General features: G+C 34.4%; 1 protein-coding gene across 1 annotated transcript; it reads right to left on the bottom strand.

The window, feature by feature from the left end:
• Positions 1-2,808: 2,808 nt before the first annotated feature.
• LOC122608296 (autophagy-related protein 18g) lies at positions 2,809-11,918 on the bottom strand. Its single transcript, XM_043781386.1, has 9 exons — positions 11,539-11,918; positions 9,823-10,287; positions 8,747-9,172; positions 7,731-7,973; positions 6,519-7,271; positions 5,784-5,926; positions 4,865-4,998; positions 3,836-4,312; positions 2,809-3,138 (listed from the first exon to the last, which is right to left on the bottom strand). The coding sequence occupies exons 1-9, from the start codon at positions 11,716-11,718 to the stop codon at positions 3,134-3,136; spliced, it is 2,826 nt and encodes a 941-aa protein (XP_043637321.1). The 5' UTR covers positions 11,719-11,918; the 3' UTR covers positions 2,809-3,133.
• Between the last annotated feature and the right edge of the window lie 2,294 nt (positions 11,919-14,212).

Here is a 14,212-nt window from a genome sequence, read left to right as displayed (position 1 = left end):
TGAATTTGTGATGCATTTTCTAAACTACGGGCATAGTACCCGCGTGTTACGGTGGCTAAAAGGTGAAGACAATATAAAAGGAAGGTGGTCGTGAAGATCGAGGGAGGCGGTGGAAAAGGATGGCGGCGGCGGAGGATGATAGAAGATCGATAAGAGCATGTAATGATTAGAGAGAATGAGGAAAATGGTATTATCGAAATACTGAAAAAGGTACTTAATTTTCAAAAATAAAACAAACCAATATGTTTTATAGAGGAGTATAGATAATGGAAAAAAAATGTAAGTTTTATTTCGATAAAATTAAAGATAAAAATTTTCGAGGTAGTTTTACAAATTTCTGAAGAAAGAAATGGTTTTAACTTAAAACATCTTTATGTTGCAATTTAGAACTTATCACTAAAGGAATATACTAGTTTACAAAAAGGCCTTTTGAAAGAAAATCTACTAAAAGATATCACTTCACAACACATGCATTGATTGAAGAAAAGCTCGTGAAGTTGGTAGTAATTACTGCATTCTTTAAGTTCAACCAACTTTAATAATGATACATTAATCCTTTTTGAGCATTATCTTTTTTGACTGTTAGGTTGGTCAACTAACACTTACATCTTTCTAAATTCTTATTATCTGTCTAATACATTTTTTCAGCCAGCGGTTTGCTATGCTTGCTTGTGAAATACGGAAATAGATACTTCTAAGAAAATAATAATCTGTTACAACATTACTATGTAATACTCGTAAAAAAGATACGTAAATATTTGAATTGATTAAGCAATTAAGCATGTTTAAACATATGAACTTTTAGGGTGAGTTATATTGAAAATTCACAAATAAAAAATAACACGAGAATAATTTTATACCACATTTTTTACATATTTTTTTTATCTTCAATTAAAAATGAAAATTCATCTAAATCATTCAGAATGTTTTATCTCACAAACCGTAAATCGTTAAATGGAAAAAAAGTATGGGTAGTCTTAAAATTTCATACTCTCTCATTAGAGATGCGATTCGATATACTTGTGACAACTTTTTAAATTTCGTTTTCTTTTTGATACTTACCCATAACCTACACATGTGTAGGTTGAACGAAAACTGTGATTCGGAACGGGCTTCACCCTTAAAGAAATTCATAAAGGGTAGCTGTTGGGGGTGATAGGTCATAATGTGATAGGTCATAGAGGGTGATAGGTCATAAAGAGTGATAGGTCATGAGTGATCTACCTAACGGCTCCGTCATGGACTGTCGGACTCTGCACTTAGACACCATGGCACCATGGATTGATGGACTCCACCCTTAACCTTGATTGTTGTGTACAGATGACCATTTACAAATTTACATGTGAAAACAAAAATCCTATACATGTGTAGGTACACAAGTACAATGAAAAAAAAACAAAAATTAAAAAGTCGGCAAAAGTATATCGAATTGCATTTCTAATTAAAGAGGACGAAATTTTAAAACTACCTATATTTTTTTTATCTAACGATTTACGGTTTATGAGATAAAACATTTTGAATGAATTTTCTTATTTTATAGAAGAGAGAGAAAATTGAAGAAAATGAATGCCTATAATTGTTCCCGCGTTCTTTATTTTTCAAGGGTTCTTAACTAACCCTTCCTCATAAACTTTAATGCCGTGTTCTTGAGTTTTTGTTTGAAGAGAAAGGAAGGGAACATGAAGGTTTTTTAAAATATTTGTGTTCTTGAGTTTTATTAAAGAGAAGAAAAGAAAAGAAAGGAAAGGAGTTGGAAGGAGAAATCAATACATTTTGGTTATAATTTTTTCCTTCCACTTTTGGGATGATTTGGAAGGAAGAAAAATCCACCCCTTCTCTTCCATTCACCTCTCTTCTCTTCTTTCCCTTTCCTTTAAAAAAAAACTCGAGAACACAGTTTAAGCCTATATATCATTACTCTGGATGAAAGATATTTTGAAAGAAACACCTCGACCCTGTGGTGATTTTACCACAACACAAAAATCTCTTACAATACCCTCAACATGTTATGGCCAAAGATCAAATCCGGGCCATATTGGGTAAACCCATATCGCATGTGGGACCCATGCATTAGCAACGACGTACCTATAAATCTATGATCACTTGGTAATTTGGTATGCATTATTATTCATTACTCTTGATTACAAGGGGTATTTTCGAGCTATAAATCTGCCAAATTATCAACTATGAGTCTATGACAATAGGATTGGTATTTTCGAGCTACTCACCTAAGTTTGGGTTCTATGCTATATTTGGAACGGGTCAAAAGAGTAAAACTAGGAGTATTGTCTTAAAAAGGAAAAATGATTGCATGAAAAGGCTTCTATAAGATATAGAAAAAAAAAAGAAAAAGTAAATGGGTGGAATCTTGGGTCTCAAGTACCGTTTTGATACCCAGAACGCACACCGAATAAAACTTATATCCGGTAAGTCACCATCCTTACACATGAGATCACAAGATATAGTTTCTCCACTTGCTTTTGACAAGTTTTAAATTTGTGATCTCTAGCTTTCATCTGTAGGCCCATGTGGTCACATGATGACGGTACCACTAGGATTTTATAGAATCCTATTAATGAAATAGTTTACGACAATCTTGTATCATACACCAATTATTTTATTAAGAAAAGAAATGCATAAGGTGTTGTCGGATTAACCAAAACCAAGGTTAAACTGGCTCATTCAGATTCATACTAAAAGCTTCACTCATTTTGACTCGAACCCTAACTGATAACCCACCTTTTCTGGCGCCTCAAATATTGATGTTCATTATACCTAAAGACATACAAAATGCTCCTAACAAAGATATTCATTTAAATTTCTTTTCTTTCTAAGTAGAATATATATACAGGTTTACTTTATACATTTTGTAAAGAACTTTCACACTGATCACATCTAAACAAGCCAACTAGATAGAAAGTTCAGTGCATGGAGGAAATCAAATAAACCTCATCCCCCTTCAACATATACCAAACCCACCTTAACCATAAAAACTGTCATTTTATTCACAAATATACACGAGATGAGAGAGAAATTATCACCTACAATGATACAATGTTCTGACTTGATCTTACAAAGATCGATCAAAGCCATGGAGCAGCCATCGATGAATTTGAATGCATCTTGCAATGAATCAACCTGTTGCATGATGTTATTAGGTTTACGTGGACTTTTGTGGTCAAACAGGCTAAATTCTTACAAATGATAATAAAATAGAAGGATATAACTCCCAGCTAAGAAATTGGGAAGTACAGATGTCAAAATGGGCAGGATTGGACAACTTAAGTAGCAGTTAAGCTAGCTAAATTTTTAGGGGAATGTCAGAAATTGTAGGATCTTGTCGACACTTTTTTTTTGTCCAATTTATAGATAATTGATGTATATTATACGATAAAGCAATAATCTGTTATTGACATATATTAAAGTGATTTGAAATCATGAATAGTTTAATTTTACCCCTTTGGGGCAAAGTCAACCAAAATGACCCATTTGAACAAAACTGGGTGGAAATTGGTGAATCCTTTGCAAAGTAATAATTGGTTTGATCCAGATTTTTATAGTCTTATAAATAATGAATGTGTGGTTTAAAGAAACAATATTATTGTAATTATAATCTGAACCCGAGAATTTGAGTCAAACGATTTAGGAGATCGTTACAACTTTTATTGATAAAGACATACTTCAGGCTACTTCAACCCAATCCCTTTTAGATAGGATCTATCTGAACCATCTGATCCATACGAAGTAAAACTTTTCCTAAATCAAATAATTTGGTTAAAAACTACCATTTCAAGTAATAATTAGTTTGATCACAAAAGTCAAAATATGGACATACCTTCTTCATAAAGGTCAAACATGCCACCAAGTAATTCATCCTCCTCCCCATCATTCTCTGAGATTTCCCTCTCAAAATGATTTCCATCAGTTTCACCATAATCAAATGAACCTCCGGTAAGCTTGTAGCCACCCTCAGGTTCAACCGCCTTATAACAACCCTCTTGAAAACACCCCTCAAAATCTACTGGCTTTTCTGGGGACAGGGATGGGCGAGGCAATTCCTTGATATCAAAATGGTCAGCACTTAACAATGGGGAGCTCATTGTACTGTTATGGTCCAGATGAATAGTGTTAGTGTTGTAAAGCTTGCCAGGGGAAATTGATGTTTCTGTCAGATTTGGGTGTAATAAGGGCGGACTAATACAGGTTTTCCTTTCAATATATAGTTCGTTCAGAGTATGATTTGTGGGTATTATATACTTTTCAGAATTCACTGGATCAAGATCAAGCAAATTCTCGATCCTTCGGGATGACCCTGAAAAACCAGTTGCAATAAAGATAAAAAAAAAATTAGTGAACCAAGTAAGCAAAAGAGGCGTGAAACAAAAACCAAAAGGCTTGTTCTGATACAGAACCTCTGAGTTAGAATTCACAGAAACTTAAAAGGCAGTAGAAGCTGGCAATATCAACTTGATTTAACTAAAAATGGGTTAATTAGGTCCTTTTCATTTTAATCTCTAAAGGGTAGAAGAACAAAATAAATAGAAGATTTGAACAGATCAAACTGGTTACAAGTCCTATGAATCTTATTCAAATGCTTACAGTCCCAAAAATGTTAATCTAAAACAACTCATTTTTGACTCATACTAAGGAATTACCTGACCTGTGTTTGAGCTATTACCTAGAAAACCAAGATATTGATCTCATTCATAACTTCTATTTAGATAAAACAAAAAGAGGACAAAGCATATGGAAGCACCATATGAAACTTTTACATGCAATTTTGCTTAATCTTATGCGACGTTTGATGGAAAGTTCAAACCATAAGTCAATAATCATTGATCACAAAATTTATCTATCATTATACCTCCATCTGAGCTTTCCGTGGAGCTAATCGATGCTGGCTTTGAAAGATAGATGACGGATTCATCACTAACTTTCTCTCTAAATTGACTGGACTCCACGGATGAGGTACCAAAACTTTTTCTGACAGAACAGGCTCTGTGGAAAGAAGTGAACATGAAAGTCAAAACAGGAACAAGACCGAACAAATATTTAATCCGACTGTCCATGCACAGGTCTATTAGTCATGAACCATTTACTCAAATTCCAAAAATCATAAATTCAATAAACATTGATAATTGATAAATTGCAACCTTTGTTAACACTGTTATCACCCTTGTAGATGTCGCATGACAGACTGACAGTTGCAGGATACTTCCATTCTTAGGGTCAAAATGGTTGTGTTGACTGACCACAACATTTTTGCCCATTTCTATAGAATTGCAAGTATAGTTGATACAGATTATATTGAAGATGATTAATCCAATTTTCTAATAAATATTCTGGTACTTTGAGACCGCTCAAGATACTAGGGGAATTTTAAGCCCTTTGACTGGCTTTCTTATTAGCTAAATTCTTAATTTTATCAATACCAATTAATATAGAAAACATAAACCAAATTGCCACACCAAGACCCCAAATATAGTTTAAAGAAATTGTTTGACTATTTGTCAGATATCTAAAACACTGTTCACAAATATAGAAGAACCGTGTCGGACCAGATCAACATTACCAATATAATTACAATGGCGCTAATGGACAAATACTTGACTTTTTTAATCTAAATCTTCGAGGAAATGTTGCAATTTTTGGGGGACGTGCATGGGGAAGTACTCGGCATTTATGACTTAAAACCGATTATAGCAAGAAAATCCAGCCATGAGATGATTACGAGTAGAAAAACATAGGAATCACAATAAAGACAATGGGGTTCAAGACATCACCTGTCATCCTTGTTGAAATGGTCAAAAACAGGCAACAAATCCTTTTTTCTTATGTCAACTTCATAACATGGAATGTTCTCAATGTGAGCCTTTCCACATGCAAATTCTTCCACGTTCGCAGATCTCATAACGTAGAAATGCACCTGGACCAAAAACAAAGCTATGGATCAACATCAAATAGCAGAGGTGGCACTTGAAGTGATTCACATGAGATCTAGTTAATTTGGATTAAAAGGTCATATGGGTTTAAAGTGTTTCTCAAATGTTCCCAATATCATTAATCATTATATTGATTTATTCAAACAAATAAACATAAAATTTATACAACAAAGATTTTAGAATCACATTTTATGCAATTATTATTTATTGAACTAAAAGATGGTCAAAAAATTAGTTGGCAAATCGCATGACCCATTTTCATCTGAATTGAAGTTGTTTGCTTGGATCAGTTCCCTCCCTATCCATGTAGCCACTAGCCACCTCAACCAGATTTTAAATGGAACTGAAGTATTTATTCAAACAAATAAGATAAAAATTTCATTACAATTTTAAAATCATATGTAATGCAATTATCATTTATTGCACTAAAAACAGGTAAAAAAAAAAACTACTTGGACAGTCGTCCTGGCCCATTTTTACATGAGTTAAAAGCTACTCATTTTGACCAGTTCCCTCCCCATCCATGGTGCCACCTCTACCAAATCTCAAATAGAACATCTACGTGAAAATATATACCTTGGTACTCTGCCACAAAGGTAATCTCCCAGAATGTATTTGGACCTCGGCATTAGACAGAAACCAATGGGATCTATCATTTAACATGGAATCACTTATGACCAGCGATTGACCTCCCACATAGACACTGTCACTAGGGTCAGAGGTAGTTGAAACACATTCCTCCCTTTCTGGAGAATCCAATCTTCGGCACACAAGCCACCATTGCCGAGATTCAAACTTCACACCCAATTCCTCGTGGCCAGTTTGATATGAAACTGAGTTTCTTGAACCAACATCAATATGTTGGATTCCCATTGAAGGCAAAAGTTCATATTGAATTACATATCCAGATGGAGTATAAACTAAGAGATTTTCCAAGGAATTAACCTTTTTAGAAACATCCTGATTACGGCAGGTCATGGAATTATGGAAAACAGCGGCAACAGCACCAGAGGGTATAATTGTTTTTCCCACAAAAGAAGCAGCATTGCTAACAGAATTAAGAAATCCTGAACTGTTATTCTTTAACCTGCCCACTACAGAAAGTGTAAGCGGGGGTGGAGGTGGAAACATTTGATCGTCCATAACAAATGAGGGAGTAGACCACCATGGCAGAGATCGAACCCGGCTGATAGCCTGAATTTGGAGCCCTTGAGAACGATAGCCCACGTCGCCACCGAATGGTGATAGAACAAACACATGACAAGTCCCTTTGGATGAAACAACAGAAATCCACTGACAGTCGCGACTAAAGCTTATGTCTTGGATAACCTGTCAATCATATAAAATGAAGCTACAAAGTTGGAAATCACGTGGTATTGTATGTTCACAAGGGAAAGGAAGATTAGAAGAATATACAGATTTGGAACGACGGGTGAATTAAGTATGGGTCAAACCGGCTTAGGTTGACATGCAAATACTTTTTCTGTCCATTCTTTAAACCTTTACGCATAGTTAATGTATTAAAAGATAATTACAAAGGCTACTTTAACATGATCATTATTAAAAATTTTAGATAAAAATATAAAATTGACGATGCTGCAAGAATGTGAATACACATTGTGGGCAACTTTCAACTTGTTTAACCTGTTTATTTAGCTATCTTTTTGAATATACCCATATTACCCATTAAAAAATAATATACAACCAAATTGACTGGTTTATAGGTAAAGGGGACACATGTGCCACCAACAAGCAAAAAAAAGTATTGAGGTGTAGATGTATACTTACAGCTGATGTTATGCCACGGTGAAGCTTGTAAAGAAGGACATGTGAGGAATTCCAATCATGAATTTGATTGCTAGAACTGGTGCGGGTACAAGACATAATTCGGAAGATATTAACGTTATTACCATGTATCGAGGCTGTAACCAGAAGGGTCCCACTTGGATCAAAACATAAAGCAGACAGTGGACTTGAGTGAGCCCTAAACTGTGATATAACAGCTTTTGAAACAACATCCTTCACTATGACCTGCACCGATTATAAAATTAGGAAATCCAGGAGCTTTTCTATCAAAGATATAAGTATGGTACCTACATTGGATCAATTCAATAATCTGATATATTCATTAATATCAACACTGCAACAAGTAGATTTTGCAGAAAAAAATCACAAACTTTTGAAAGGCAAAGACTTACTCTCCTCACCACCCTACTGTATAAAGCAGTTAACGTGAGAGTTGAACCCACAACCCCTCGATTGATGGACAACAACTAATACCACTAGGCCAGAGACCTTTTGGAAGATATTCATTAACATTAAAACTGCTTATATAGTTATAATTCGGTATCCATCATCCCTGTGTCAGTCACTTTCTGGTGCTAAAAAAATCTCCAGTTTAGCCTTAATCATGTCAGAAGTTTCTCATCCAGTGTTCATATATATTTTCCACAAAGGGAATTAGTTTCCTAACCCGACCCCCTGGGCAAGTTTGAACAATTCCCAACTTTATCATTTCATTGCCATATTTATAACCGTAAGTTCAACCAAACACTCCAATTAGAGATGATATTCATTCCTTCTTTACATACTCATCAACCAAAAACCACACAAACCCATGCATAAGTTCTAGTTTCTTAATAATTATCTGATTAGCACGTTCACTAACATTATACGTTTCGTTTTTTTTTTTGTTTTTTTATGCCTCATTTAGCTAAAAAACAAACCTGGAAAGATAATTAGACTTCACAAATCCAAATAATGACTAATGGTACAATCTAAAAAAAATGCCACAAAGAACTGACCATTCCAGCATTATCTATTTCAGAAGAAGCATTCCTAACTTTCCAGGATGGTTTTGATGTAGGAGAATCTGGATGGTCTTGGAGCATTTCCGGATAGTACCTAGAGAACGTTTTATACCCCTTATCACCGAGGCTGATTATTCCTGCAGCTAACTGTTTGCTTGATTCCATGGCATAACGAGCCACCAAAGAACCATTGCTGGGTGAGGTGGATGGGCTTATACCCGGAGTAAGGTTCTTTGGACTTAAGTGGCCCGTGTTCGATACAAGCAGTTTGTTTGAAGCATATGCTAGCCACCGCGGACCCACTGCCAATGGACCATACCCAAAGTTAACTCCAACCACTCCTTGTCCTCCAGATCGAGGAACCGTATACGTGGGAACTGTAAACCTATTCTCAAGTGTGACCGCATCTATGCAGTGTATCTGTCATAAATTGGAGATATGACTATTAGCACATAGAAATAAAGAGAAGACTAGTTAGAGTATAGCTATTCGATTTCCATTATATTTATATAAATACACAATTACAAAAGTCAGAATACTGTAATACAGAGGCCAAAACACATAGATTGGTAATATATGTTTATAAACCTTCCTGCTTAAGGCAACCAGATTTGTCAAACCATTTAAGGTTAAACTTCTTTGGTTTATAAGATAATCTAAGTTACCAGGTTTCCAGGCACAACATCTTAAACAAACCGGCCAGAAACGTTGACGTGTGACCAGTAACCTATACAAAGTAACTAGATCAAAGTTGTAAAAAGTAATATGTTGGTTACATACAATTGAAATTGAACTACCGTTGGTTACTTTGTTATGCATAGGTATTCTCTCATGTTGAAGCCAACTTTGGAGGTCATCTTCCCTCACATGCAAAAAAAGTGGGCCCTTGATTTAAAAAAAAAATGTAGGTCCTCAATATTATCTACTTTTTGTATGTGAGGGAACATGACTTCTCAGGATGGCTACAGCATGAGATGATCCAAATCTAATACATAAATACAATTTGCTCTACGGATATCAGTCATGAAACTTGGCATATGTAAAGAATTATAAAAGACTAGGCATCTTACCTCATTTTCAAGACCCACAGCAACCACCAAAGGACTACATCTGACCATAAGAACAGCTGATCTGAATCTAATAACCTTCACATAACAGTTCGACCGCAGAGAATAGAACCGCACAGCAGTAGGAGAATCCACAGAGGCTCCTGATTGAGACAAACTTGAACCATCCCTACCCGATGCGCTAAAGTAGGCTCGATTTTGACCTAGCCTGGACTGAGTGGCTTCATCACCAACAACAGCCAATAGTAACGGATGTAACTGTAGGAACTTCTCATTGTCCTCGGACTTTGCAGGAATATGCAACAACTGTAAGAAAGTTACAGGTCCATCACGCTTTGATACAAGCTCCTTAAAACTAGAAGCATCCTCAACATCAATCACTTGAAAGCCAGTCTGATAACCAAGTAATAGTAGATGTCTGAAGGAAGCAGGACTGATTTCTAATCTATCGAAGCCAGCCCATATTACCTTTTTATAATAAAAATATAAGTTAGCAATCGTTCATGCACGTGCAAGTAAAAACAAGTGAGACCATAAAGACTTATTACAAAAGTCAACGATTGGACTATCATTATGTGGTAATAAAAATACTATCATTCACCAAAACCAATACAGTTTTCAGTAAACATTAGTTCAATGCTACATGCGTTAAGCTTTTGGTCACAAGAATAACACCATTGACTTTTGTGAACTAGATAAAAGGAAGACTTTGACACAATAGCTTAAGATGATATAGGAGCTTTTTAACATCTTCTATTATGGAAATATTGTAAATAACAAGTTTTTATAAGCAATTAATAACTTTACTAAGAAACGTTAAATTTGCCTTCTACAAGGCACTTCTCAACGGGTGACGATGCACCCTGCTCTATGTGTGAGTGACTGGTCTCTCCCATCATTCTATTCATAGATCCTGGTAACTATTGCTTTTGTGACCATGGAGCCTTCTTTATCAATATTCAACTTTCATTATTCTCTCAGTAATGCAATTTAAAAAAAAAAGTTACAGGAAATAAAAACTATACATCATCATCGAATGTTTAAATCCTGTATTGTACATTTATGGATTTAATGTACACTAATATTGTCCAGCCTTTAAGACATAGTATATCATTCTATTATGCAGAAACGTCATAAAACAAACTAGTAAGTTCTTGAATCACTTCATAACTGGAAATAAAAACTATACATCATCATCCAACGTTTAAATCCTGTATTATACGTTTACGGATTTAATTTACACTAACATTGTCCAGCCTCTAAGACAGTATATCATTCTATTGTATTATGCAGAAACGTCATAAAACGAACTAGTAAGTTCTTGAATCAATTCAAAATTGGATTAATTGCACATAATTATTCTAACACTAATAGATACTACATCATTCTATTGTTCCAGAAACACCATAAAATGGACTCGTAGATTCTCAAATCACTTAATGAAAATGCGGAGTCATAATGACGTAAAGACATAATGTATCATCCTATTGCACTATTATACATAAACAGTACATCAATTGATGACTATAACTAACAAACATAAAAACGCTAAGGCATAGTGTACCATTCTATAGCTTTATAATAAACACAACATGAGCTAAGTTTTAACATAAAAAAGTAGTTAAAATCAATCAGAATACATATCAGTTCATGTTATATATATACACATATACATATGTATATATACACACACACAAATATATATATATATAAGAACACCTGATCTCTGTGATCATCAGCAGAAGAAGCAGAAACAGAAGCAGCGACGGAAGCACCGGCGGTACGAACGACGGTGCTAGCATTAGTAGAAACAGTTTTAATACACGAAGATATAATCTTCAACGAATTAGGTAACAATCCTCCGCCGTGATTGTTTACTTTTCCTTTTACTTTCTTCATCAGCTGCCGTCGCCGTTACCGTTACCGTTACCGTCACCGTCACCTCCGCCGTAGCTGATGACTTTAACCTATCAACTATGATCATCCGATTGAGTAATCGGAAGTTATTTTTATTATTATTTTATTTGATGATTGCGTGTAAGTAATATTGTGTGTGTGTGTGTTATAGGTTGGTTTGACTTGGAAGAATTTGATTGAAGGAGATGTGTGTTTTTATGTTTGGTAAAAGTATGCCTCTCTCCTGATTTTGTTGAGTTTGATTTCTGCTAAAAGTCAAAAGATTAGTTTCAGTTTTAGTAAAATACGTTTGTTTAATTCGAGCTTTACATAAACTTTGGAGTACGTATGTATCTATCTATCTAATTGTAATATTATGTATGTATAGTAAATAAAAAATGTATTTCAGTCCAAAAAATATACTGTAAATAAAGCAGCTATATTTGGTAGTCATCGATAAATAGTGGTAGTCATAGTCATAACTCATGTTTTAATTCGCCACTAGTTGATTTGTATAAGGTAAAATTATTAATGGTTTGTATCATGTGAGTGTATGGTTAAAAATATCAATTTATGGTGGAACTAATTGTTAAGATTAAACATTGTTTGATTGATATGTGATGGACTAAAATGAGTGATTAAAATTTATAAGTATATAAAAGAATTAATGGTTCGATCCCTCGCTTGGCAAAAAAATAATTCCTTTAAGGTATCTGTTACCAATGAAGCCTAACCCACATGTGAAGTTTAAATACGCGGGTTTGATCCTTCGGGGTACCCAGATCATGTGAGGATTAGAATGGAGGTATTGTACCGGCATCATATAACTCATACGGGATGAGTGGATGGGTATCCAATTGTGATACCGGGGCTAGGGTTCCCTCTATTACTTATATATATATATATTAGTTCCAAATTTATTAAGGGTGATAAATTAGATATATTTTAAAAAGTTGTACTTATACCATAAATATTTTTATAGAAAAAATTAAAATGACGAGAACACTACCTGAAACTCATAAATACTGACGGGATCTATTTAGATTATTTTTAGAACAATAAATAGATGATTTTAATTTTGATGTATTAACTTTGTTATCTTGAATTCTTGAATCTTGATTAGTTCAGGACCACTATGGACTATGGTTAGTACATGTACTTATCTTTATTACTTCTAAGGGGGTGTTTGGTTCATGGAATTCTTAAGAATTCAATGTAATTGGAATTTGAATTTCATTTATTTACTTGTTTGGTTGGAAAAATAATGGAATTGGAATTCAAAACTTTCTTTCAAATTTCTTAAAACAAATAATTCACAATTCTTTCAATAAACCAATGGAAAGTTTTGAATTCCAATGGAATTGGAACAATTTGACAAAAAAGCCCACAAACAATACAAACTTCTTTGAAATTCTGTCGACGGTCAGAGTTGTGCCGTCAACAACCACCACCACCAACAACAACTCGACTGACCTATTAAGTCCCCGTCGCCACGGTAGCCAGCGCCGGTGATTAAAACACTGTCGACATTGGGCGATGTGTCGCCCCCAACCAACAACAACCACTCGACTGACTGACCTATTACCTCCCTGCCATCACCGGTGATTAAAACACTGTCGACGTCGTCAAATTAAACGCCCCTGTTCATCAAAACAGCGACTGTTGTTGCTTATTCATGGTGCCACCACCTGATTATTATTATTAGTAATATATTTCTATTATTAATGTTATTATTATTATTATACTTTGTGTACCATCGTTGATTTGTTGCTTATTCATGTTACCACCAACCCGTTGTGGTAAGTGGTATTCATATGGAGAAGATAATGGGAGGGTAGGGATGGGTGGTGGTTGTGGAAAGAAAGTGTATCTGTGAGGTTATATCTATATCTATATTTATTATTATTATTATTATTGTTATTATTATTATTTACTTTTATATAATGAAGAATTTATTATAATAAAATGAATAAAGGTTAGTTTTGTCATTTTACATAATTTATATTTGAATTCTTTTAACTAAATTCCAATGAATTCCGTCAACCAAACACAACATATATTTTTTTACTTTTAAATTTTAACTTTTTTGATAAATTCCAATTCCATCAAAAATATTATGTGAACCAAACTGCCCCTAAGAATAATTCAGCAAATCAATGGTATACGAGTATATTCCACTGATAATAATTAGCCTGATATTGAGTTAATGGGCTAAACTTTCTATGTGCTAACTGTGCAAGTGTAAGTATGTAAGAAGTATCCTATGGCTTTTGGGCTTATGGCTACTTCCTATTTTCACTTTCCCTTCTTTTTGAATTTTACTTTTGTCATCCACTTGATAGTTATGACGATTGCAAATTAAACATGACAACACTATAAAAGTAAAATAATCAATAACTTATCCGTAGATCTTAATGCTTTCAGACTTTAAAAACATATATTACGTATGAAACTAGTTTATACATAATCATATGGCTCAACGGGATCAATCAATATC

This window comes from Erigeron canadensis, chromosome 7, assembly GCF_010389155.1.
Source record: "Erigeron canadensis isolate Cc75 chromosome 7, C_canadensis_v1, whole genome shotgun sequence".
Classification (NCBI taxonomy): Eukaryota; Viridiplantae; Streptophyta; class Magnoliopsida; order Asterales; family Asteraceae; genus Erigeron; species Erigeron canadensis.
Note: the sequence above shows the minus strand (reverse complement) of the source record. Positions and strands in the feature narration are given on the sequence as shown.